This window comes from Hipposideros armiger, unplaced genomic scaffold (genome assembly GCF_001890085.2).
Source record: "Hipposideros armiger isolate ML-2016 unplaced genomic scaffold, ASM189008v1 scaffold_163, whole genome shotgun sequence".
Classification (NCBI taxonomy): domain Eukaryota; kingdom Metazoa; phylum Chordata; class Mammalia; order Chiroptera; family Hipposideridae; genus Hipposideros; species Hipposideros armiger.
Window position 1 is genome coordinate 2,510,072 of NW_017731513.1, and position 26,200 is coordinate 2,536,271.

A 26,200-nucleotide genomic window follows, 5' to 3' on the forward strand; every position below is an offset into this window, starting at 1 on the left:
GGCCTGGTCACACTGACAACCCCCAACTACACAGATGGCCTGGTCACACTGAAAACATTCATCATCCTCTGGTACTTTTCTACTAGTCGCCCTACTGCTCCAAATGCTCCCATCTTTTCTTTCAGGAGAGCTGAGTTCAATCTCCTCTATTGCAGTGGATATGCCAATGTGCTAAGGAGTTCAGAACACAGAACCCCTGGAGAGCTTTGTAACCTCAGACATGGATCCCACCGTGAGTTTCCGACTCAGCAGTTCTGGGAGGGGCAGAATCTGCCTCTGTAACTTGTCCCCTGACCCACTGATGCTGCTGCCCTGAGAACCACTTTGAGAAACAGTGTGTAAGGCATTTGCACAAAACCACGGGGTTTACACGACGGGTCCTGCTGTGTGTCTGATAAAAGGTATGTTACAAATTATAGTAACAAGATGAAACAATGGATTGGGCTCTGGCCTTTCCAAAAGTCACCCATGACCTTGGATGGCCTGTAGCGCGCTCTGTACTGGTTTCCTGGGGCTGCCTTAACAAACTACCATCAACTGTGTGGCTTAAAACAACAGAAAATTTTCTCTTACCGTCAGGAGGCTGGGCGTCCACAATCAAGGTGTCAGCAGGGTGGGTTCCTGCTGGAGGCCCGAGGATGCTTCTGTCCCAGCCTCCTTCCCAGCTTCTGCCGTCATACAGAGTTCTTCCTGTGAGCCTGTGTCTCTTCTTCCTGTAAGGACAACAGCGACTGGATTTAGGCCCATCCTCATCGAGTGTGATCTCATCCAGCAAATTCAGTCTGCAAAGACCCTGTCTCCCAAATCTGAGGTTGTGGGTGGACAGGAACTTGGGGGACATCATTCAACCCAGTCTCTTAACTGCTTTGTTACCAATGGTCACAAGTGACAAATATGACTAATTGTTCTTTATTCACCCTCAAGGTGGCTGGGAGGGCGGGCATGTGCTGAGCCCACGGCCTCGGGCACGACGTGAAGCCTCAGCCAAGTGCCCGTGTGCCATACAGACATCGCTACTTCCTGTGCTTGCCATGAAGTGACAGACTGCAAAGCACTAACCCAGCTGAGCTAAACAAACACAAGAGAACGAAGGCAGTAATTTCATATTCCTCTTTCACGGCAGTCAATCGCTTTCTGTCAAGTTCTCCCAGAAGTAAAAACCCTGTAGAAAATGAAACTGGTGCTCCTGCACGCCTTTGGGGGGCAGCTTAGCTGGTCCTCATCCAAAGCTCTTCTACTAGGGTTCTGCCCTCAACAACTCTGAGGCTCTGGGAGTGATATTTCAATAATCGGCAGCCTTTTGGGAAACATTCATTCAACAGCCACAATGTGTTGGGCTAAGGATGCGAAGATGCTAAATGAGACACAGACTCCACCCTTGGGGACTTTGAAATGCAGTGGGAAACAGAATGACAGGCTGAACACAGATGAAAGCACACGCAAAGGGGGCCCCCTTTATGACACGTGTCCACATGCCACACGCCCCTGTGAGTAAGCAAAGGCGTCAGTCGTCCACCTTCAGGATGAGGAAGCTGGCTCAGACAGGGTGCGGACATGCCCAGGCAATGTCACCGCAGCCTCTAAGGCAGACGCAGACCTAGTTCCTCCTCCACTGCCCCCGCTCCTTCCCTTGCACAGAGGACAAGAGGGGACGTCCTCCCCGTGTGGGCAGAAACGGGACGAGCGTGACTCACCCGTCCAGAGAACCTCCTGCAGTGTCACCAAGGCTAAGCTTAAAAGCCATACATTTACGACAGACAGAAATAAATAGATGGCTGTTTCCAGAACATTAACTTGTCTCCCCAGCAAGAATACGTCCTCACTGGGGTGAATTGAAAGTCACCTGGAGAAACCCTATCTCACGACTGAGCATTTTCCACGGTCATTTGTTTGCCAGGCTGAAAAACAAAACATCACCACTTCCAGGGGAATGGGCAGCCAGGCTTGGGTGTGGGGCGCTGACGGAGTCCCAGCCCCAGCCCGGCCTCTCCGAGGGGAGTGCGAGCTCCAGCCACACAGGACTGGGCGAGGGGAACCCTAAGTCTAATGTTTCTTCAGACTGAGCTGTGCCAGCTCCCAGCTTTTTACCTCCTTTCTAGCACCCCTCCCACCCTAACATTCATGCAGGGGATAAAAGTTCCTTTTAAATACAGTTCCCTTTGCCAGCAGAAGCCACTTCCTGTGAGTTTGATTAAAAAGCGCCCCCAAAGTAACGAGCAAAGGAGGGTTTCCATGGAGCTAGACACACAAAGGAGGTGTGTGTGTGTGTGTGTGTGTGTGTGTGTGTGTGCGTGCGTGCACGCATGTCTGTGTGTGCATGTCTGTGTGTGCATGTCTGTGTGTGCGCATGTCTGTGTGTTAGATGGAAGTTTCTATTTATCCTTTTCATTTTCATATAGAGCTACACATTTATAGGGATGAAATCTGAAAAATTAAGGCAAGAGAAAACCATGTGTTTCAATACAATTAATTCTTAATTTTCAGTTAGAGTTGCACATATAAAGAAAAACCAATATAATGACCCATTCTCTTTGAAATAGCCTTCATAAATGACCATTCACAGAAAAAGCTTCATTGCTAGAAAGACTACAAAGGATATAACTTTAACCATTATAAACAATGAATTTTCCCTAGTGTTCGAAGTGCCTCATTTTATAAAGTTCTTAAACATCCCCCCAGAGCCCGAACAGCCTGATTTGGGGTTTCTTTTGAGAAGTGATTTCAGCACCGTCTTCGCTCTCAGGCATAGTCCCTGGAAATGGTCATCATTTGTACTTAACACACAAAACTCACTAAACAGGGATAAATTAGTGACTCACACTCAAACCCTTATGTCACTATCTTCCCCGTCCACAATTTCCTCTCAAATGTCATCCAAACCAGAGAAAGGGGATATAGCCCTGCACTGAAGAAATCTTCAAAATGATGCTCAGAAAACAGTAGTACTTGGAGGGTGAGAAAGGAATGGACAACGGCGCGTTGCTTACTTTCCAAACCACACACGGAAAACAAAAGAAAAACAGGGCACAACATCAGATGGACTGTTAGTACTGGTCACTGGCCAGGAATAAATGGCCCAGGGTTAGTCCACAGGGAGGACAAAGTCATTAGAGGCAGACCTTGTCTCACTGCTCCATTCCAACTTGGCTAAGAATTATGCCAAAATAATAAATCGGCACTTAAACTTTTGTTGTGGTCATATTAATGTGAACCGTGATACCGCCTTGTCATCTTTCCAAGAAAGGCATGGCCAGCACTACAACAAGGAATGCATATTAATTTCTCCCTTCCTCCTTCCCTCCTGCCATCCTTACTTTCATTCCTACAGGACAGGATTTCTCAACCTCAACACTGCTGATGTGTGGGGCCAAATCACCCTCTCTCTGGAGGGGGGGGGGCTGTCCTGTGCACTCCAGGAGGTTTAGTGACATCCCTGGCCATGAGATGCCAACGGCACCTAATTGGTTCTCACAACAGAAATGTCTCCAGATGGTGTCAAACATACAAGCCCAAATTGCCCGACACCCAGGCGCTGCTGTAGCACGTAAGTATGGCCGTTGCTACACAGGTTCTTAACTCAGCCCCCCACCGCACGCCTGGCCAGCAAGAACAGACTACAGGTGGCGTGTCCTCAGCCACTGTCCCCCACACCCTGTTCTCCCTGGGAGGGACTGGAATAGGACTGTTAGTAGTAATTGCAGCCCTTGTACCGAGCGCTTAGCACACTGTGACCTCATCTCTAGGGTTCAGCCCCCAGTCTGGGAAGGAGATGGTAACAGGAACTGTGGAAAGGTTTGCAGTGAGAGCTGAATGAATAGCTATTGGAGGCGTTTGCTCCAGTCTGGCCCTTGGTGAACGCTACCTGAAGTGCTAAGGGCCCTCACCTTCGCCGCTGTGGTGTTGTCAGCATCCGCGCCTCACCACGGCCCCAGTAAATAAACATGGGAGCTGGAAGGCAAACTTGGGCTTGGAAACATGAATGCGGGGTTAAAGGGAGCCACTAAAAATGACATGTTAAGAACTATAATACATCTGCAATGTGAAATGTTCTAGCATCCAGATTTTAAGGAGCGAAAAGAAACAGTAGAAAGTAATTTTACAATATTTTATGTCAACACAATATATCAAAATATTATCATTTCAACATGTAATCTGTATCAAAATATTAATGAAATCATTTCTCTTTTTTCTCTTTTTTCTCTTTTTTGTACTAATTCCTCTTAGTATAAAATCTGTGCTTACCGCTGGTCAGTGTGAATTAGCCACACTTTGAGTGCTCGAAGGCCTCTGTGGTCAGTTGCTGTGGTGGACAGTACAGGGCCAGGCCAAGGGCAGATCAAGGGCATGACCCACGTGGGAGCCCCTCCCACCCTATCAGTCACATGCTTGGAAGTGTTGCCGTCCCCCTTAGATCGGAGCTTCCTTAGCGAAGGGCCTAGATCTGCTGGTCATTGTACAGCACACAATTGGAAGCGCCTGTATTTATCGAACAGAAGCATGAATGCAAAAATGAATAAATGCATGAATGAATGAGCATGTGAAGGAAAATAAAAACTAAAGAGCAGGCTGTACAGTTTTTAACCTTAGAGAAGCTGACACCTGAAAACCCAAAGCCTCTATTGTGTGACCCGTTCATTCGGCTGCTGAGAGAAGAGTGTTGGGGCTCACAGATGCCCAACTCAAGTCTCCTGCTGTCAATCTGATAAAACCCCGGATATTTTCAAATTAAAAATGCACATTCATTTCTTTATGTGTTCACATCCCGCCTATAGAATTACATGATTGTATAAAATCTTTTTAACTCTCTTGAGAGTAGAATTCAAGTAGGATCTTTTGAGAAAATGTTATAGAAATATCACAAAAGCATCAACAATTGGTACGAACGCTAAAGCCTGGACGGTGAGTAACACATAGGAGGTTGCAGCTTAGTTAGCATCTGCTAAAGGCTAAGGGACAGTGTCAGTAGTTTGGGCTGTTTTGAGTGCTATTCCTTAGATGCTGGTTTTTGTTAAAATGCAGAGTCGAAGCAGACATGATATTCCAGGTGATCTAACAAGAACTGGAAGCAAGGAAATGCTTCACTCTCTTAACAGACTTTGCAGTTGTAAATCCGTTCGTCATGCTAAATATTAAAGGTTCTGTCAATTCCTAGGTCACTTGCATACAAAGCACTGTGAACCAATCATTTCTCCATATACATATGCACATGAACACACACATGACACTATCTTTAACACAGTCTCACAAGAGTTCCTAGTAGACCTTCTCTTCTGAAGTTTAGCCCACACGTCGAGGTTTCTAGGTCAACATCCATTTTGATCCTGACTGCTACTACATTGGCTCACTGCTCTAGCTTTATGACTATCAAACCCGACCAGCACACCCATATCTTCACCCAAGTGTCTATTGGAATATTATACAAGGCAAAATTTAGGGGGGGGCACAAAAATCTGTGGGAGGCCCCTGAGTGCAGTGGTTCTCAAGTTTCCTGGGCCAAAGAACCATCCTGGGGAGCGTCATTAAAACGCAGGCACCTGGGTCTCCCCATCAGTAACTCTGACTCCATGGCTCTGGAGACACAGCCTACAAAGAGATCGACTTTCGGGCCTTTCTCGCCTACATGGGTCTCCTCTGAGCAGTCCCTCAGAGCTTCTCGTTGAAGTGTAAACGGGTCCCTTGAAAGTTGATACCGATGGCCATTTTGAGAAGAGAAAAGGCAGCTATGTCTGGATGGGCTTCGTGGCGAGTGAGTACCTGTGCTGGAGAGCATGGTGGAGGGCCCACGGCCACCCCAAGGGAGCCGGACAACAGAGACAGAGCGGTGAGGTCCGATGTGCTGTCCCCTCCCGTGCTCCTCAGCCAGGCCTCTGCTCCGTCCCATGTGGGTCCTATGTCCATTTAGCTTCATTGTGATGCTGACCCAGCGCAGTGGCTTCACACTCGGCTGACCCTGACACTGGGCAGTGGCCACATGTGTGGGCCTGCTGGGGGAGCTCTGACACTGGCTCTTACCCATCATGGAGGCGGGCAGAGGTATCGCTGTCATAGACCACAGAACCCACCAAAGACAGGTGGCACCGGGTGTTTTCCTGCAACTGCAGCTGAGTCTCTTTTTTAATTTTTATTATTAGCTTCAGGTGTACAAAACAATGTAATAGACATTTACACCCCTCAGAAAGTGATAACCCCCACCCCCAATCTACTGCCCCTCTGACATCATATATAGCTCTTACAAGTCCATTGACTCTATTCCCTATGTTGTACTCCATATCCTGTGACTATATATATATATATATATATATATATATATATATATATATATATATNTATATATATATATATATATATATATATATATATATATATATATATGTATGTAAAATTATAGTTGGCATTCAGTATTATTCAGCTTCAGCTTCAGGTGTGCAGCACAGTGGTCAGGCATCTACACCGTCCGTGAAGTGGTCAAACTCCGTGAGGAAAAGCTAAAACCATTCCCCTTAAGATTAGGAAAAAGACAAGGTTGCCCAATTTTACCACTAGCCATAGCAATCAGACAAGAAAAATAAATAAAAGTCATCCAAATGGGAAAGGAGGAAATAAAATTGTTATTATATGCAGATGACATGATACTATATAGAGAACCCAAAAAACTCCACCAAAAAACTGTTAGAACTGATAAATGAATTTAGTAAAGTAGCAAGACACAAAATTAATTTTCAGAAATCAGTTGCATTTGTATACACCAATAATAAACTAACAGAAGGAGAAATTAAGAAAGCAATCCTATGTACAATTGCTTCAAAAACTATAAAATACTTAGGAATAAACTTAACAAAGAAGTAAAAGACCTGTACTCAGAAAATGATAAGACGCTGAAGAGAGAAATTAAAGAAGATACAAATAAGTGGAAAAACATACCATACTCATGGATAGAAAGAATTAATATAGTTAAAAATGTCCATACTGCCTAAAGCAATATATAGATTCAATACAATTCCTATCAAATTACCAAGGGCATTTTTCACAGAAATAGAAAATACAATCCTAAAATTTATATGGAACCAAAAAACACCCCGAATAGCCATAGCAATCTTGAGAAATAAGAACAAAGATGGAGGTATCATGCTACCCAACATCAAATCATACCACAAGGCTACAGTAATCAAAACAGCACTGGCATAAAAACAGACACATAGACCAATGGGACCGAATAGAGGGCCCAGAAATAAACCCGCACCTATACAGTCACTTAATCTGAGTCTCTCTCATAGACGTCCCAGAGAAAACAGAAGACCACGGCTCAGGCGCCTGGGGCTGTCCATCATCCTGCAGAGAATCGCTAGCTTTACAGAGAAAATCATGCTTCCCTCACGTTCCTCAGAAACCTGCGAATGAGGCTGTCGGCAGATTTCCAGGCTGACACTTGCACTTCTGGGCGGGGCTGGGTAGTTACCAGGGTGTGACTGAGGGTGTCCTGCTTTTCAAAACCACTCAGGCTATCTTTCAAGGAAAACTGGTAAGTGCAGGGTAGAAAGCTTTCACTAATAACCGTCTATGGTTTTATAAACATTTTTCCTCGGCAACCAGGAGGTGAACTGCATTATTTCCATTTTATGTATGAATTAGCTTAATTCCTAAATCAATTTTTGATTTCCAGACATGGAAAAGCACTTATTTAGAGTACTGAGGCTTCGTGTTTTTTCTCCTTCCCACCATTGTACCTTTCCAGTTTTACAGACACAGCCAGATCTGCTCAGGTCCTAAGTTCAAACATACTTGTGAGTCACTGGCCAAAATAATCTTAGAAACTTTTGCTTGGTTTTATTATTTATATGAAACAAGGATTACTTTACGTACTGTTTTTTATCGTTGCTAATAAAAAATATATTATAAGCAGTGCCTTAGTTATTTCTTTCCATTTCATTTTACTATCCTATTAGGTATTTCCTTCTCAAAGAACCAGACAGATATTTTCTAATGGTTGTCATTTTATACACCTGACTGAAAATTAGGTGCTTTTGTTCACCCTGGGGCATCCTGATCCTATTCTGGGTCACGTTATATTTCACTTCCACTGGCCTCTTTGTCTTTTTTTCAGAGTAGATGAGAATGGCCGCTCCAGTCCAAATGGGACTTAAGACAAGATACATATATAGCAATTACTCTAAGATTAAACAGGCACTTGTAACATAAAATTCCTCTGTTGATCGTAACTCCCTTTTGTGGTTTGTGAATTCTTTTATATGTGTGAAGTACACCAAAGTCAGGCCTTAAAGTGCTCCCCGCTTCCTCTGAAGTGTGGGAATTAATCATTTGGCATGATAATTAAACATAAGATTCTCTAGAAAAAAATTATATCACAGAGTTTCCTATTGACATGTTAGGTGGCACTTAATCCAGCATTTTATATCCTGTCACGACTTTATGCCATGTAGCCATTGAAATAGTTTTAATCTCCTAAAAATTACATAATTCCTCATAGAAATAACAAAGTTGGGACTGACGCTATAAAACAGGCCACAAGCACATAATGTATGGTATGCGTTACTCTTAGTCATCACATTAATATTAATAAGACTCATAAAGAATTATGCTATTAATTTTTCATAAGACCTAAAAAAGTCCTCTTGTTGCAATAATTCAATCACAGAAAAAGGCAAAGGATGTAGGGGGTTCTAGCTGAATGCAAACAGAACTGAAAGGTGGGGGCTTCAGTTTAACCACACTGGAACAGGCTCTTTTATTCTAGTGATATAGTCACTCAGCCACCTTTAGCGACATAAAGTCACCCAACCAACCCTCTTCTTGGCATGAAAAGTACGGTTTTCTGTTCATCTGAGCTCAAAAAACTCCACGACCCTGCCTCAGGTCCATCTCTGAGCCACACTGAAGTGAGTACTGTCCACCCAGGAGCCCTGCTCAGTCCATGCCAACACCTGCCCTGTGCTCTCACCCAGCTGGGGCATTCCTGGTGACAGAGCGGCTGGCCTTCCCAGACACACCCAACCACACTGCCTCATGGGAACTGTAACGTGCCTGGGGTAGAGTGTTCCGGTTGGAAGCAAATACAACTGAGTCAGGAGAGCCGCGACTGTGAAAGGGGGGCTGACACACAAGCAGCACCAGGAGTCCCCTCTTCCCTCTAAGTAAGTGTGCTCTTGATCAACGCCCAGTTAATTTTTCAACTCTCTTCGTAGGTTTGTCTGTGGCTTTCCTTTACCTCATCTGATCCCACAGGCAGCTCATTTCAGTGCCTTTCTTACTCCTAATCATGCCTCCAAAATTATATTCTCATGAGAACACACACACACACACACACACACACACACACATACACAAGTGCTGGTTCCCAGACGGCAGTGTCACAGTTACCATGGAAACATATCAGCCTCCTATCGAGTGAGGGAGATGAATCATGGCTCATGAATATTTATTTCATTTTCTATTTGATTATTCCATTTTTAACATATGTGGCCAAAATGGATATTTTGTTTTCACTATCTTTTTAGTTCCACTTTTTCCTTTTAAAGATAGCACTTCATTCTCACTCAAAAAATGCAATAAAACTGGCTAATGCTATGTGGCCACTGTCCTCATCGGTCCGTCTCTAAGTGAGTTGACAGAGAGTCGCTGTGTATAAATCTTTGGCATGCGTGGAGTATTATTCTCCGTGGAGTATTATTCTCCATGGTATATTTGTTACCCACATGGTCACCTGCAGAATTATACGTTACTGTTAAGGACTCGGCTAATTAATCACAGGGGTGTGTGCCTGTTACTTGCCTAACAATTGCTGAGACTCAGTCGGATGAAGAAATTTAGAAAACATCCCTAAATCAGGGCACTTCGGTCAGTCACCGAGCCCTGGGGGCGATTTGATGGTTGTCATGTCCCTTTGCTTGTCTGGGTCTCCTCTCCGTGTCTGAGGCATTTTCACAGATGTGGCAGAAAACTAGCATCTAGCCCACGTTAGGACAGAAACAAGGGTCTGCCCATCTTTCTTTCCATGCTGACTTAGGAAGATGGAATGGACGTGTCTCTCCACACTGCCTAAGAGCTCTCCTTTGCTTCAAAGACACAAAACCAGGTTTTGGTTCGATACTAATTCTGGTTTAATGGACCATCAAAGCCTCAGTGGGAGCAAATGAAAATAGAGAGTTTGGGCAGGGAGGACGGTTCATGTGATAAAACAGAGTCTCGGCAGGGAATGAGACAGGAGGGGCAAGTTGCTTCGATGATCATTTAGGGTGCCGGGAATCTGAGGAAGAAGAAAGGTCTCGACCTGAAAAACACAGGTGAGTGGACCCGGCCGAGGACCCCTGTCAAGGTATTATTCAGGTACAGGAAGGGATGTCTGACCACCAGGAGTGATGACTTCACATGGCCCCTGGAACACACTCAATGCCCAGAACACCCAGAAACCCAAAGAGGGGACCCCAGGACAGCAGAACAGTGGCCTTTCCCAGTGCTCTGGGCGCTAAACTGAGTAACCCTCAGGTACCCAAGGTTTGGGACCCCAGGCTGACCAGGGAGGTGGGTGGTACAGACTTCGTTACCCCCCTTTCTATAGAGAATAGAAGAAGGCTTTTCAGTTTCTGCTGCTAGAACAATGAGCTGTCAATACAGAAAAAATTAAACTTTATACTGACTTCACACTGATCCAAATATAAAAAAATCAATTCCAGGTGGGTGGTAGGCTTATATGTGAAAGAAAGAATAATGAAATTTATAGACAATAATATACGAGAATATTTTCATAATTGAGGTAAGAAAACTCTTCCTGAACAGAACAAAGAAACACTAACCATAAAGAGAAAGATTAATAATTTGCACTACATCAAGAGACACTATTAAGAAAGGAAAGAGAGGGCCAGCTGAGTAGCTCGTTGGTTAGGAGTTGGCTTGGGACGCCAGCTCTGAGCAGCAGGGCCGACTGTTTGGATCCCATGTGAGCCAGTGACGCTGCACCCTCTACAGCTGAGATGGTGAACAACAGCTCGACCTGGAGTGGGGCTGCCATGAGTCGCCGGTGACGGCATAGGCTGCAGTGAAGCTGCAGTGGTCTACCATAAGCTACCGTGCATGGCCGGCAACCAGCGTGAGCTGCCAAGAGCCACCATGAGCTGCCGTCCAGTGGCCAGCGAGTGACTGCCTCACCCAGGAAGAGCGCAATGATAATACCAATGTGGGCCAGTGAAGCAATGTCCTCCACAACTAGACTGAAGAACAAAAGTACAACAATTTGTCTGTTCCCCTTCCCCAATTCCTCAAAGCTGTTCCTTCCCCCAATTCCCCAATAAAATCTTTAAAAAAAAAAAAAGAAAGGAAAAAGAGTAACTACTGAGTAGAAGAAAAAAGTTTCAACATGTATGTCACCTATAGAAGGTTTACATCTAGACTATGTGAAGAATCCTGCAAATTATTAGGAAAAAAAAGAGATAACCCAATTTAAAACTTGGGGAAAAGACTCAACCAGCACTGCATAAAAGAGGAAACCCAAATTTAAGATAATGCCTTTAATGCCACCAGTCCCAGGGAAATGCAAGTTGAAATCACAGAGAGAGAACACTACACACCTACTAGAATGGCTAAATCTAAAGACTGAAATATAAATTGTGCATGAGTATGTGGGGCGATGCTAAGGCTCACACTGATGGTGGGAGTGAAAATTGGTAGAAATGCTTGGAAAGCAGTTCAGAATTTTCTACTAAGGTTCAAGCTACTCATATCCTCCACCCAACAATTCCACTCCTAGGTACGTACCCAACAAAAATGGCAAATATATATGCAACAAGAGATGCATATAAGAATATAGCAGAGTTCTCTGTCATAGTCAAAAATAGTTGTATTATCAATATTTGTGGAAATTTTGAGAGAAAAATTCTATTTTAAGAAATATGCAAGCTAATTTTGACCACGTAGCAAAAATCTATTTTGTAATACTTGTAAATTCTGCATGCTAAAATTGTAGAATTCAGAACAATTCAATAAATCTTTGTAAGAAATTACCTTACTGATGAAAACTTCGTTTATAAGAATCAGAAAATTCCTAGGAAGGGAAGAAACGCCATTTCACATCTGGTAAATCATAAGGGCTACGTTTCATTTTAAAGAAGACATAGAAGGGCCGGCCGAGTGGCGCATTGGTTAAGAGCTGGCTTGGGACGCCAGAGGGCCCCGGTTCGGATCCCACATATGAGGGCCAGTGACACTGCCCTCTACAGCTAAGATGCTGAACAACAGCTCGACCTGGAGCTGGGCTGCCGTGAGTCGCCAGTGATGGCATAGGCTGCAGCCCCTGCTGCAGTGGGTTGCCATGGGCTACTGTGTGTAGCCAGCAGCCAGCGTGAGCGGCCGTCCAGAAGCCGGTGACTGATCTGCCTCACCAGGGAAGAGTGCAATGGTGGTGCCAACTTAGGCCAGTGAAGCAACATCCTTCACAACTAGACTGAAGAACAAAAGGACAGCAACTTATCTGTTCCCCTTCCCCCAATTCCCCAGTGCTGTTCCCATCTCCCAATTACCCAATTAAAACTAATAATATTAATAAAAAAAATCTTAAAAAAAAAAGACACAGAAATGACGGTTTTTAAAGAACAACCCAGGTTGTTATAGCGTTTACCTGCAACAATAATAGTGAAAGGAAACTGAAATTAACTGTAGGCTGATGGGCTAACTTAAATTCAAAATAGCAACCAACAATAACCAGAAAACATTTACCTCACATAAATCACATAATAACTTTTAAGTACAATAAAGTAGCCACTAATTGAAAAAATACTACAAAATTATAAAAGAGGTATATAATATCTTATAACGTTGACATAAAATACAAAAAAATCGTTAAAGGGAAGAAAATTACATGGAAGATATATAACTGAGATAATAAAGCACAAAAATATTGTGAAAAAAATAATAAACATTTTATACAATGACTTTGATGAATAACTATCTTTTTGTTTAATTTTGCTGAAGGACATTTTTAAAGAATCACTAATCATCAGGGAAATACAAATAAAAACCACACTGAGCTATCACCTCACACCTGTCAGAATGGCCATTATCAATAATCGACACACAACAAGTGCTGGTGAGAATATAATGAAAAAGAAACCCTTGTGCACTGTTGGTGGGATTGCAGATTGGTGCAGCCACATTGGAGATCAGTGTGGAGGTTCCTCAAAACATTAAAAACAGAACTACCTTCTGACCCAGCAATTCCACTTCTGGGTATTTATCTGAAGAAACCAAAACACTGATTCAAAAAGATATACCCAACCCTATGTTCAGTGCAGCATTATTTACAATAGTCAAGCAACCTAAGTGCCTGTCCATCATAGATGACTGGATAAAGAGGTGCTACATAAATACCATGGACTACTAGCCATGAAAAGAATTAATTCTTACCATTTGCAACAACATGGATGGACCTAGAGGGTATTATGCTCAGTGAAATAAGTTGACCCCGTATAGCGGGCCTGCTCCAGTGCTAAGCAATAAGAATAATAAAATAAGTAAGAGACGGGCCCTCCTTTCAAGGGAATCACAATCTACTGGCAGAGTCTGACTTGTAAGTAGATGATTATCACAGAATGCAGAAAGATACAGACTAGTAGAAACATCTTCAAACCATGTGCTTCTTCTGCGTAAACCAAGTTATCTGTTGGCCCTACAGTAAAGTTTCCAAGACATTTGTTCATTTGCAGTTATTTGTTTTGCAAACTGAGTGTCCTTACTGTGTGCAATGCACTAGGATAAGCACAGAGGACACATCTCTGAACATGCAGGGGGGACCCCTAACTGTGCAGGAGCTTCGGGGAACAGGGCTGGGACACCGTCCTGAGTCAGCTGTGCTTGAGTGAGGCATGTTTGCTGGATGGTCAAGTAGTGCGGGACTTCCATGTTGGTAAACCATTGTTATAAAGCAGTTCATCTGGAAACTTCAAAAAGACAAGAAAGCAGAAGAGGAGTTACAGAAAGTCTAGCCACCCAAAGCTGCTGTGTCTGGAGAAAGCATGAAAGCAGCCAAAAAGCACAGCCGTGGAAGGGAGGCGCCTCACCCGACTGAGATAGCATCGGCTAGGCTTACATATTGTAAGAAAAAGAACAGAAAGAGAATGCTCTTGTGTTTAATGCCTAAGTGCTTGTCAAATACAGTAGGAGAAAGCAAAAAGAAATACAGATAATTATGCTAAAAATCCCAAAGATAAGTAGTTGGGAAAATGGTAAGTCTTCTTGTTGTTCCCTCATCAACTGAATCATTGCCTAGGGCCATTTTGTAATGCTGATCCCCTGAGAGAGAACCATCCACTGAGAATATGAAAATCAGCAATGAGTGAAGAATCAGCAGATGGGTAAAAAAATCACAGAAAAGGGAATAAAGAGTTGCACTCTGCACAAATTACAAAACAAAGGGAAGATATGCACATGCACTCAGCTGAGACCCCAGGAAGACCGCACATGAAAGGAGTGTTCGTTTGGCTCTAGAGCGAGGACTACTCCAGACCTAGCCAAACACAAGTCACCAAACAGAAGTCCCAACAGGATAAAACCTGTCGGCCACACAAATGATGCAGAAAAAACCTCAACACTCTAATAACGGTCACAAAATAGCGGGTCTCAACAATGTAGCCTTTGCCACGTCCGGCATAAAATTATAAGTGCCAGGTGTGCAGGGAGACAGGAAAAGGGACCCAAAAGCAAGGGGAGAATGCGTGCAGAGAAATAACCCAAGGTGACATACATATTGGAATTAACAAATACTTTCAGGTATTAGAAACGTACCCAAGGATTTAAAGAAAAATATGGACCTACATAAACAGATGGAAAATCTCAAAGGAGAAATGAAAATTTATGAAGAAACAAATGGCAATTCTATATTTGAAAACTCTATTAATAATACTTTAAATAAAAAAATATATCTATTACTGGGTCTAGTTAATAGCAGACTGGACACGCCAGAAGAAAAAAAAGTAAAACAGAGTCACAGCGACATCTGGGACAATGTCAAGAGGCCTCACACACATACACTTGGAATCCCAGAAACAGAAGTGAGAAAATGGAGCAGATGAAATATCTGAATAATTAATATTTGATAAGTATCCAAATTTAAGGAGAATTATCAATGCACAAATCCAAGAAGCTCAATAAAACCCAAAAAGAATAAACAGAAATGAAGCAAAACCAAGGTCTATCACCATCAAACTGTTGAAGACCAGTGATAGGAGAGGATTTTACAGGCAGCCAAAGGGAGGGGAGTTACATCGCATGGAGGGGGCGAATGATGAGCCAGTTGCAAAGTAAAGGTGCTTTGTACCTGAAACAGTGCACAACAAAAGTCACCAGAATGACAAGTTTGCAGTGCTGAAAGAAAATAAATGTCAGCATCGATGTCTATCTCCAGCAAAAATATTTTCCAAAAAATAAAGCCTTTTTCAGACACACAAAACTAGAGTGAATTTATTGCCAGCAGACCTGCACATCAGGAAATGTTAAGGGGCATTCTTCAGGGAGAATGAAAATAACAGCTGGTGAAAAGTCAAATCTGCACACACAAAAAGAAAAGCACTAGAAACTGCAAGCATGCGAGTAAATATAAAAGACGCTCTGTTCATTTGCAAATTTTCTTCAATTAGAATCCATTGTTTAAATCAAAACTAGCAAACATGCATTTGGGGAGTTATGACATGGAGAAGTAAAATGTTTGGCAAAAAGCACAAGAAATAGTGAAAAGAATTGGAAATCGTGGCAGGCAAAATTGTAACAATGCCGGTTTCCCATCCTAATCCCTAGATAGGACTGTGACATGATGCAATGCCACAGCCGTGATTTGCCATGTTACATGGCACAGGTATCCTGTGGGTGTGACTGAGGTGACCTATCCACTGACCTGAGGCAAAGAAATTATCTGAGGGCCGGCCGAGTGGCACGATGGTTAAGAACTGGCTTGGGACGCCAGAGGACCCTGGTTCAGATCCCACATATGAGGGCCAGTGACACTGCCCTCCACAGCTAAGATGCTGAACCACAGCTCAACCTGGAGCTGGGCTGCCCTGAGTTGCCGGTGACAGCGTAGGCTGCAGCCCCTGCTGCAGTGGGTTGCCATGGGCTACCGTGTGTAGCCAGCAGCCAGCATGAGTGGCCAGCAGCCGCAGTGAGCGGCCATCCAGAAGCTGGCGACTGATCTGCCTCACCCGGGAAGAGCACAATGATGGTGCCAACATGGGCCAGTGAAGCAACGTCCTCCACAGCTAGACTGAAGAACAAAAGGACAGCAACTTGTCTGTTCCCCTTCCCCCAATTCCCCAGCACTGTTCCCATCCCCGCAATTCCCCAATAAAAATCTTTAAAAAAGAAAAAGAAATCTGAGGGGCTACTCTGCTCACACCAGCCCCTCAGAGCAGTTTCCTCAGACTTCCTCAGAGCTGGGTGTCAAAGATGTCCGGAAGCTAAGGAGTACTAAGTTCATCACTGACTACAGGATGGAGGTGATCACATGACAAGGAAGGTCAGAGGTCACAGGTCGCGGGAGCTGAGCGACCCTCAGCTGAGAGCCGGGAAGCAAAAGGACCTCAGTATACAGAACTGAGTTTGGCCAACAACCTGAATGAGCCTGAGGGCCAGTCTGTGCCACAGCTCCCAGGGGAAGGCTCAGCCCTACCACCCTCGGTTTCAGCTGTGTGACAACCCAGCATGGATTCTGGTCAGACCCCTGGGACGTCTGACCTACAGAGCTGCTGCTGACAGATGGGTGTTGCTCTAAGCCACCAAGTTCATGGTCATTTGTTGAACAGCAATTGAAACGAATGCGGAGTATGCTCTGTAATGCTCCTTCACTGTAAGGAAACGACGTAAGTTAAATACACGTGTCGTAAACCCTATGACAGTCACAGAAGCAACAGAATGACATAGTTAGCAATCTGATAGTTGAGATAAAATGGAATACTAAACATCCTCAACGAATTCAAAAGGGTGCTTTGAGCCTTCTCAGATAGGAGCTGGCCTAGAGCAGGTAGTCTCTGAGCCTGTACGGAAGGAAGGAAGGAAAGAAGGAAGGAAGGAAGGAAGGAAGGGAGGGAGGGACGGAGGGAGAGAGGGAGAGAGGGAGGGATAAAGAATAGTAAAGTCCACGAGTTAAGCAATAAAACACCATTAGTGGTTCTAGCACCAAAACTACCCAGAGGAAGGGACATTTTAGCCTGTAAGCAATATAAAGAATAATCAGAATGGAAATCACCACAAAAGCAGAGAAATCAGCTAGGATTTGGGCTTTTATTATTTATATCCAATTTGAATCTAAAATGGATTTAAGGTACCTGAGAACAGTAAAAAGGCTGCAAGAACAATCCACATGTGTATGGCTGTGGAAATACAGAAAATCAAGCAGTGTGTTGTATGTAACTGCAGAAGGATCCATTGTAAATAAAACACAGACACCCTGCTTTTACAGGGAGAAAATATGTGTCCTGGGCCTGTCTCTGCTCACACTGACTTTTGTCATCATGCTACACAGAGTGGGAAGACTGCCCGTGTACTTGCAAAAGCTGCAGATCTAATTATTCTGTGTGAGGTCAATAGCAGCCCAGAAATAGAAGCTGGGGTTTGAAGAAAGTGCTCGTGTCATCATGGGTCCCCGGCCCACGGGATGCCGCAACCCCCAGCAGGGTCAGCGAGGGTGCTGCAGACGCCACACTGCGCTGTCCTGCATGGCAGTCTCTCATGCACGGTGGGACAGAGGGTGAGTGCAAAGGGACAAAGGCATCTCACGTGTCCTCTGGACAGGCGAGGATGGTCCCAGGGCCAAGGATGTGCCGTGTGTGCGGCTGTCCCCTGGGGAGGACTCCTGGCCCCTGGGTGGTGCGGCAGATGCCCTGGGATGCTGGCCAAGCTTCAGCTTCTCCTGAGTGCGACTGCCCGAGATTTTTGGTGACTCTGGAACCTGAATCCTATAGCTGCACACAATGTGCAAACTGTGTGGCTCAGGTCAGGACACAGGGCACCTCGAGTTACCAGGAGGAAACAATCCTCTGGCACTGCACACGACCGCGGCTGGACCCAGATGTGGAAAGCGTGGGGGTCGTGTAGCCTCGGGCACATACATGTGCTTGGCCTCCCTCTGAACCAGGGCCAGGCAGCCTGGTAGAAAACAGAGCAACTTGATGAAATGCAAGCTTTTGACCTCAAAACGATAGAAGTGCACCCTCTTTTGAATTGGCCATCCTAACGCGCCTTTCTCTGAGGACATCCTGCTGGGACGTGAGCACAGTCCTTAGCCAGGCCCTCCGCTGTCCACACCGATGGACACGTAGTGGGGTAGGCCTGGACCAGCAGCTGTGGGACCAGGAAAAGCAACAAATGCAGCGATTGAAAAATCTATGGCTACAGTCCCGAAAAGCAGTGAGAGGGGCCTAAAGAAACGTAATGGTTGTGGGGAGCTTTGAAACAGATCTAAGATTTTTTTATTACCTATGGTTAAGTTCCTATAAATCCCTAATGTATAGTTTCTATTGCATAATCATTAAAAATACTTTATTAACACACATGGGCTTAATAGTAAATACTAATTATATTCATGCATAATGATCTGGGCCAAAATTATTAAATATTTAAGATTCAATATTAAATGTGGTAACTTGCTCACAAAAATGTACCTTTCTCTCACCAGCTAATTCCAACTCCAATCTTATATGCAAACCTTAACGAGATTCAGAGTCGCCCTACCCACGTTTCGGTCATATAACTCCCACCCTGAAGCAGTGACATAGCGTCCACGCGCCCGGCCATCAGCAGTCCTGACAGGTCTCACATTGACCAAGGCAGTTTTCAAACGTCACTGAATGCAGTCATCACAGCAATGTGCAGAAGTAGACATGGCAGGTTTTCTCAGGGGACACTCATGAGTTATGTGCTTTGCTCAGTCACACAGCTAATAAATGGAAGTCAGCGCTGGGGCTCAGGCAGAAGGATGGCCAATGCTGGCTCCATTTTCCCTAGTGTCAGACCCCGGCTGAGGCGCTTTGGTCACACACGTGCTGAGTCCTCACAAGCCCCTGGGAGGTGCACACTGACATGCTTATCCCCATTTCACGTGAAAAGAGAGGGGAGCAGGATTTGTATGAACCCCCTCAGGTCACCCCACCGATCTTGGGCAACATGAGGTTTGAGCCCCAGGTCTGGAGCTGCAGGGGCCCCACCCTCCAAGCTGGGGGAACTGCCACCGGCATGGCTGTGTCCACCCCAAGCAGGGGACCCAGACCTCGGGGACAAAGCCACACACCACGCTGACCTGCGCTGAGACCGTTAGCTGAGCTGCGAGCGCTTTGTTCCCATCCGACTGGCCACCCGCTCCCACACCCCAGCATCATCTGCATGTGCGTTTGCTGGCGCGAGACCCTACCGTGACTTTTTTCCGGTAAACGTGGATGTGTCTGACAGTCAGTTTAATGAAGCTGCGAGCCCCTCTTGCTCCTCCCCAGTTAATAAAGAGGCTACCTTACGTCCCTACTCAGTGGCTCCCACAGCCATCATGTCACACAGTGTCAGACCCTGTGACCTTGTGCTGCTTTCTGCAGAGAGGCGGAAACTCCGAAACAGAAGCAAAGGCTTAACAACACGTTAAGTAGACTATGACAAGGCTTTAAGATTCAGGTATTAATGGTTTTCTCTACTGAAATCTCCAAATCATCCACGAATCGAAAGAGCACAAGTTCAAAGCCTAAAAATTAGCAGCCTCTCCGTCTTTAATTCCAGGACAACACGCCGATGTGCGGGATGGACACGGAGCCGCCCCAGGGCCCGGCTCCCCGGCGTCCTTCCCTCCCTGTGGTTCTCAGCGATGAGTAAGGCCCTTCTCACGTCATATGTCTTGATTTCAAGGCACTTTTACAAATTCCGGAAATGTCAGGGGTATTGTAGGGGGTGACCAAACGGGCCTGTGGGTGCCTGAGAAGCACTGCTAAGAGCCGGCCTGGGCCCCCGGCAGCCTGGAGGACGGCCTCGGCAGAGCCCCTCAGGTGGTCCCGACCCTGGCCTTGTGCACCGCCCACACCACCTCCTCTCCTCTGCCGACAGCTTTGTGCTCAGAGGCCTCTGGGCCCTAGACGTGCAAGCGGGAGAAATAACAGGAAGTGATGGAGGACGGAGAAAGCCGGACCTACTGGGAGTCCACATGAGCCCGCGCAGGTGTGCGGCCCCGTGCCCCAGGGCGGACCCCAATTTGTCTTGACAGTTGTAGCTAATGAGTGCATCTAGATATCTTGCTGTTAAAGATATCAACTTGGGGGAAAAACACTGAAAAAACTGAAAATAGGTCGTTTTCTGTTATAATTCCCTTCTATTGGGAATCGTTTTCAACCTAAAATAACAACTTTGAGAATAAAACGGACGTTTTCTCACAGAAAAAAGCCCATGGGGGTAGAAGGTGCTGCCAGCGTGCCACCCCCTTCCAGCCCCGTGACCTCCAGCAGGGTCCTGAGGCACCTCCCACCCACCCCCCAGAACAGGAAGAAGTCACCGCTTCTCTGGGTAGGAATATTAGGGAACGCACACAGAGGCCTTGGCTCCCAGCGAATCCTCAGTACGTGCTGGGAGGAGCAGGAGCTAAAGGGAAGACAGAATTACTGCTGTTATGCTTTCTTTCCGATTGTAAGCAGGAAAAGGTTAGAAGGATGTTGGCTACGCAATTCTGATTGAAATGCTTGAAGGAAACATAAAGCGTTTCAATTAGAAAACTAAGGATTCAAGTTTGGCCACTTTCTAAGATGGGAAAGAAAGGCAGAACTACACACTGACATAAGGAAAACTTACTTTGAGTCATAATTATTATATAATTACAAGAGATAAAATCAAGAGCAACGAGATAAACTATTTTAAAATTTAGACACACTAGAGAAAGCGGATTTTTACAGAATGCCAAAATAGTGTATAAAGAGGAAAAAAGTACATTTAAATCTGACTACTGGAATGACAAAAAGAAAATATCTAAAAGTGAAGATTTATCTGTTGTAAGATAGGGTGAGAAACTCAAAAGGTGTCAGGAAAATCTGGCCGAGTTATGAAAGACAGTGTTTTAACAAGAGAAAATAGGCAGCTCCTGGTGATTTAGTGACATGTCCTCAGCACCCAGGGTTACAGTAAGGGAGGTGGCTGATCAGAGGACGACGGTGAAACCATGGCCAGTGAGCTGATGGTGAGTTTTCGGAAAACGCTTCACCGGGGGTCGGGGGGCACCATCCTTCTGAAAGCCCTTTCTGGCTCCCTGGTTGTAGTTTTTAATAAAAAGCCTGAGAGGCAGGGTAGATGCGTAACACTATGAGTCAGAGGTTATTAACAGTTATTTTTGAGAAAGGTGGTATTAGATTTTAAATTCTGGGGGACCTTCAACATTTTATAACGCCTGCTATTCTGAGAAAGTTAGTGAGGTTTACAGAAAATGGCTGCTTCGTATCCAGTGTGCGCTGGTAAGAGGAAACATTTGGCAAAAGCTTCCGTTGTCTTAAGAGCAGTGGCAAAGCATTAAAAAGTTTAATGCTACTCAGGTATTATTTTGCTAAGTTTGGGTCATGACATTAATTTTCTCAGTGAAAGGTTTCTTCTTAAAAGTGCTACAGACATTTGGCGTGTGCCATCAGCCACATTAAGTTGTAATCTCAGCCTTCTTTCTCTAAGATTTCGGCCAGGTACTTTGCTCTATATAAATGCAGAATCTTGCTGCATAATAGCTTTTAATAATTGAGATAAGTAGCTGCAGGCAAATGAGATGCCAGTGTAAGCTTAGCAGTGAATTTTTCTTCACCAATAGTGGTAGATGCTGTTCATGCCTTGGGAGGGAGGACAGGGTTTGTATCTTTAAAATCTTGCCGTCAAAACATCACAGCAGCGAACAGATGTTTGTAATCATAGCCTAATTCCGTGGCTGGACCTGGGATTGCACGCAGGTTTCAGCTGGCCGAGGCTGCAGGTTTCTGCCTGAGGTGAAGCTGGTGAGTAAAAGCCCTTTCGTCTCATGTGACATTGTCCCGAGTGCCATGTACCAAAGGGCAGCTCCTGACCAAACTGAACCCACTTCCAGCCTTCAGCCTTCACTCTATATGATTCTGGACAAGATGGAACGTGCACACGCTCTTACACAGAGCAGCCCACAAACACACCACGTACAGAGCGCACCCACGTGCCCAAGACCAGAGAACACGGTGTCCGTGTCGTGTCCAATCACGTCTGAGGATGAGAACGTGAAGTCCAAAATAAAACGGACTGGGTAGCAAAGCAAAGTTAACTGTACTTCCCTATACTTTCCATCCATGAAAGCTTTAAAAAAATAATTGGTTTTATAACACACCATCTGTTAACTCAGTGAAAGCAGGGTTTTAGAAATATTTTGAAATTGCTTTAGAACTGGTTATCTTTTTAAACAAATGAGGGAAAATCAGTTTTATTACATTTTCCCCTCTGAATCCAGCTTTCTCATGGTGCTGCACAAATCTTAACTAAACGTGTGTACACGGGACATACGAAAAGTAACCGATTTCTCTCTCTTGCGTGTAGGTTTACATGTCAGATGCTGGCTTTACCTGGCTGCAGGCCCTGCCTCTGTTAGATGGGCTCACAGCATGATCAGGGGTGGAAAATCGCCCTCCAGAGTAAAGGCCACCTGTGCCCCCCAGGGGAAGACATCAGGCTGGGGGTTGGGAGGAAAGGCGGCTCTCTGCCTCAGAAACCTGGGCGAGGTCACAATGGTGAGAGTACAGAGAGGTGGCGATCGAGGCGACACACCTGGACGAGGCAGTGGGCTTTCCAAAGGATAAATGTATTTAATAAATTAAAATCCAAATAAGTATATTATACATACCACCGAAGTCATACAGTTTCAAAAATCGCTCTCTATATAACTGCCGCCCAATTTTGAAACAAATGATTAATATATAAACTCACCTGCAAGCCATGTCAAGTGGAAATAAACACCTCACTTTATTTCTATGTAATGCTGTTTAAGCAGAAACCTGGAGATTTTAAAGTGGGTCTCATTTCGTTTTAATTTCACTGTTAACGTTTACAATTTCTGCTACACGAATAGTGCAGGAAGCCAGCATCATCATTATATATCACTCGACTAGCTGGCCCTGTATTAGATGAAAAAAGGGTCCAACAGAAAAAAGAATAATTCCATTAACAAACAAAAAAACTGAGTAGTTTGCACCAAAATAAGAGCGCTGACCAGTGTGCCTTTCTGAAGTAATTGGAAGAACCAGTCACAAGCTCACATTTCTTAACTGAAAAAGCCCATTGATTAGACCTAATAAGGGCTTTTCTAACGAATGAATAATAAATGTAGAAGTAAGCTGAATAGAGTCTACATTAATGTAAGCAATTTTTATTTTTGTGGTGCCTTTCCCTCATTTTTAGGAATTACAACAATATAATAATAATGCAAGTAATAACTTCAAACTACTAGGTCAGCTATTCTAATAATATTATACTTGCTTTTTAGGAAAAATGTTATGTAGGTTTGCAATTTTTGCTACTAAAATAGTGAAGAGAAAATAGATTGGCAGAAAACGAAATAAATACGTTACGTGTTCTCTTGACTTTCTCCCCTTCACACTGTGGCTTCCGGAGAGAGGAAGAGGTGAGAGGGGTGGAGGGAGCTGGGAGGCAATGGGCCCCCTCCCCGCCTGGCCTGCGTAGCCCCTCTGTAACTGCCCCCAACAAAGGCCACTCCCCCAGCCCCCCCACAGGCACCAGCAGCAGCTCCATCTGTCAGCATCCCAGCCCAACACCTTAGAGCCTGCGTTTCCCTCAGAGCCCGTTTCAAGCCACCAGCATATCTTGTCACCATCTTCAAAGCACATCTAAACACATCACTCCCTGCAGGTACCGTCCACAGAGCCACCCTCCCGGGGTAATACAGGGCCTGCGGGCACTTGGTGACACATTCCTCACCTGATTATATACACCTCCCTTTACGTGTGTCTCTGCCTAAACACACCTATGTACCCCGCGTCGCTGACACTGTGACGCTGAGCTCGGGCGGCAGCTGTCACCACTGACTGCACACCCTTATCTAGCACGTGTGCCCTCCGTCAGGCCCCCCAGACCTCCTGGCAGGAGCCTGCATGGCCCTGGGCACTGTGCATGGGGCCATTCTAAACAGCAAGGTTACCCACACAGGGCACGAAGCCACAAAAGACACAGCACTAAGTGCCTCCTGAGAGGGACGCAGGTCTGTGATAGGCTCTGAAACGGGTGTCATCTTGCTGGAACTCAGCTGGTGACACGCAGGCCAGGCAGCTCACATGTCGCCACTCTGTGCATGGGCGTGTCTGTGAATGGTCATGAAGGAGGCGCTGTGAGTGTTGATTCTGGGGTCACAAATGAATTTTAGCTGCAGGCGGCACTGCCACACGGAGCCAGGGAGTGCTGAGGGCTGACTGTGCGCCCAGAAGCCCGTGCCCCCATGCCCTGCACTGCGTCACACCATGCTGTCCAGCCAGTACTGCCTTCAGCATCACCTCCCCGGCTGCCGAACGCCACACACCTTTCTAAGCCCAAATCAGACCGCATTGCCCTCTGCCCCGAACCCTCCAGGGCCATTTAGTCTCCTTTGAAATGAAACCCAGAGTCCTGGCCATTTGGCTGCTGGACGCCTGGCCCCTTGGATCTGCAGCCTCACCCCCACTCCCTCCCCCGCCCTGGCCCAGACCACAGGGCTTCTCACTGGACCTTCGCCCATATGGCTGCAGGCCTGGCCCCACTTCCTTCAGCTCTCTGTTCAAATGCCTCTTCCTAGAAATGGGGCCACGTGACTGCCGCTAATATAACAGCCCCCACTGCTCTGTTTCCTGCTTTCTTTTTCTTCAAAGCACTCTACACCTGGGAACCCAAACCTTTGTTCTCAGAGGGCCTGAGCGTGTGTGGTCCTAATGTGGGTCTCTGGAGTGGGTCTTCCATCAACTCCTACCCCTGGATGTGGAAGAGAAAGAGGCGCCCAGAAACACTAGGTCGCCAATACTCCTCGCGGCTAGGAAGCAGCGCCCGTGTATCCTTAGCAAAGCAGGTTGGTCACGCTGACCTCTGATTCAGTCTTGCCATTGTTTCTCTTGGCCCAACAACATAAGGAGCCCAGACTGGGCAAGTGATGGTCCCAGCTTCCAACTCAGCGGAGTTGCTACTGAATCTTTTGGGAGAAGCATCCTTCCCCTGGGAATGAGAACCTGTACACCAGGGGGGCACAGATGGGAAACAAAATTCACAAGCGGTCGGTCGTGAAGGGGAACAGCTGAAGGAGCCATCCCCACGTCCCCTCTTTGTTCCAGGGCCTGGAATCCCCACACGCTCCAAGCACGTGGAGCGTCACGGAGGACGTCCGCCCAGCTCCCACGGCGCTTTGGCACAGCTGTCACCGTCACCAAAGCAGAGCCTCTGACAGATCACCTCCCCTTCCTGTCTTCAGTGGGCCATGCACCAGTCCATCAGGCCAGCTGTTCCCGGGTGACACTGCATATGGACACGACGGCAACGCCATGCACACAAGCCTGGTCATCGGGCCCACTGCTCTCCCCTACTCGGTAGATCTGAGGGGGCTAGAGCAACGCCCACATCTGGTAACTATCCACGGCCCTGATGCAAAGCGGCAATGCTGCAAAAGGAAGTGTCACTGGGTGGGAGCCACCCGCTCGTGCAACTTCTATCTTAGCTGCTGGGGAAGCTCAGTGTCACCGATGACACAGGAGGCTGTGTGAGCCCAAATTCACAGATTGAGACATTAGCTGATCCCCGTGTCACAACGGGACCGGGTCCAGTGGCTGCAAACCTAGTGTTCCTCACTACAGTGCTGCTGTGTGGGTTTCCTGGGCATCCCAGTCTGCACCCAGCTCTTGTTTACTTCTGCCAGGTCATCAGACCCACGTGCTGGGCACCCACATGGCTTCCTTTGGCTCTGGGCACATATCAGAGCTGGCAGCCCGCTGGTCACTAGCACCCTGGGGCAGCACAAGCCGGTGTCCCCATGTGGTGTACAGTGACCTAGAATCCAAAGGCTCTGTCCATGATGTCATGGTCCAAACAGAACTGGGAGTGCCTCACCAGGGACTGCTCCCACTGTGCTGTGTGGTGACTGCACGCTCCCATCTCAGCAATCCAGGTGTGTCCGCGGCCGCATGGGGACTGCTCCCACCTGTGCTGTGCGGTGACTGCACGCTCC

General features: G+C 46.0%; 1 protein-coding gene across 1 annotated transcript in view; it reads right to left on the bottom strand.

The window, feature by feature from the left end:
- LOC109387589 (uncharacterized) overlaps positions 1-26,200 on the bottom strand; it is a 227,991-nt gene that overhangs the window by 124,927 nt on the left and 76,864 nt on the right. Inside the window, exon 4 of the mRNA XM_019651645.1 lies at positions 574-713. Coding sequence (XP_019507190.1) covers positions 574-713 — 140 coding nt within the window. The remainder of the gene's footprint in view (positions 1-573; positions 714-26,200) is intronic.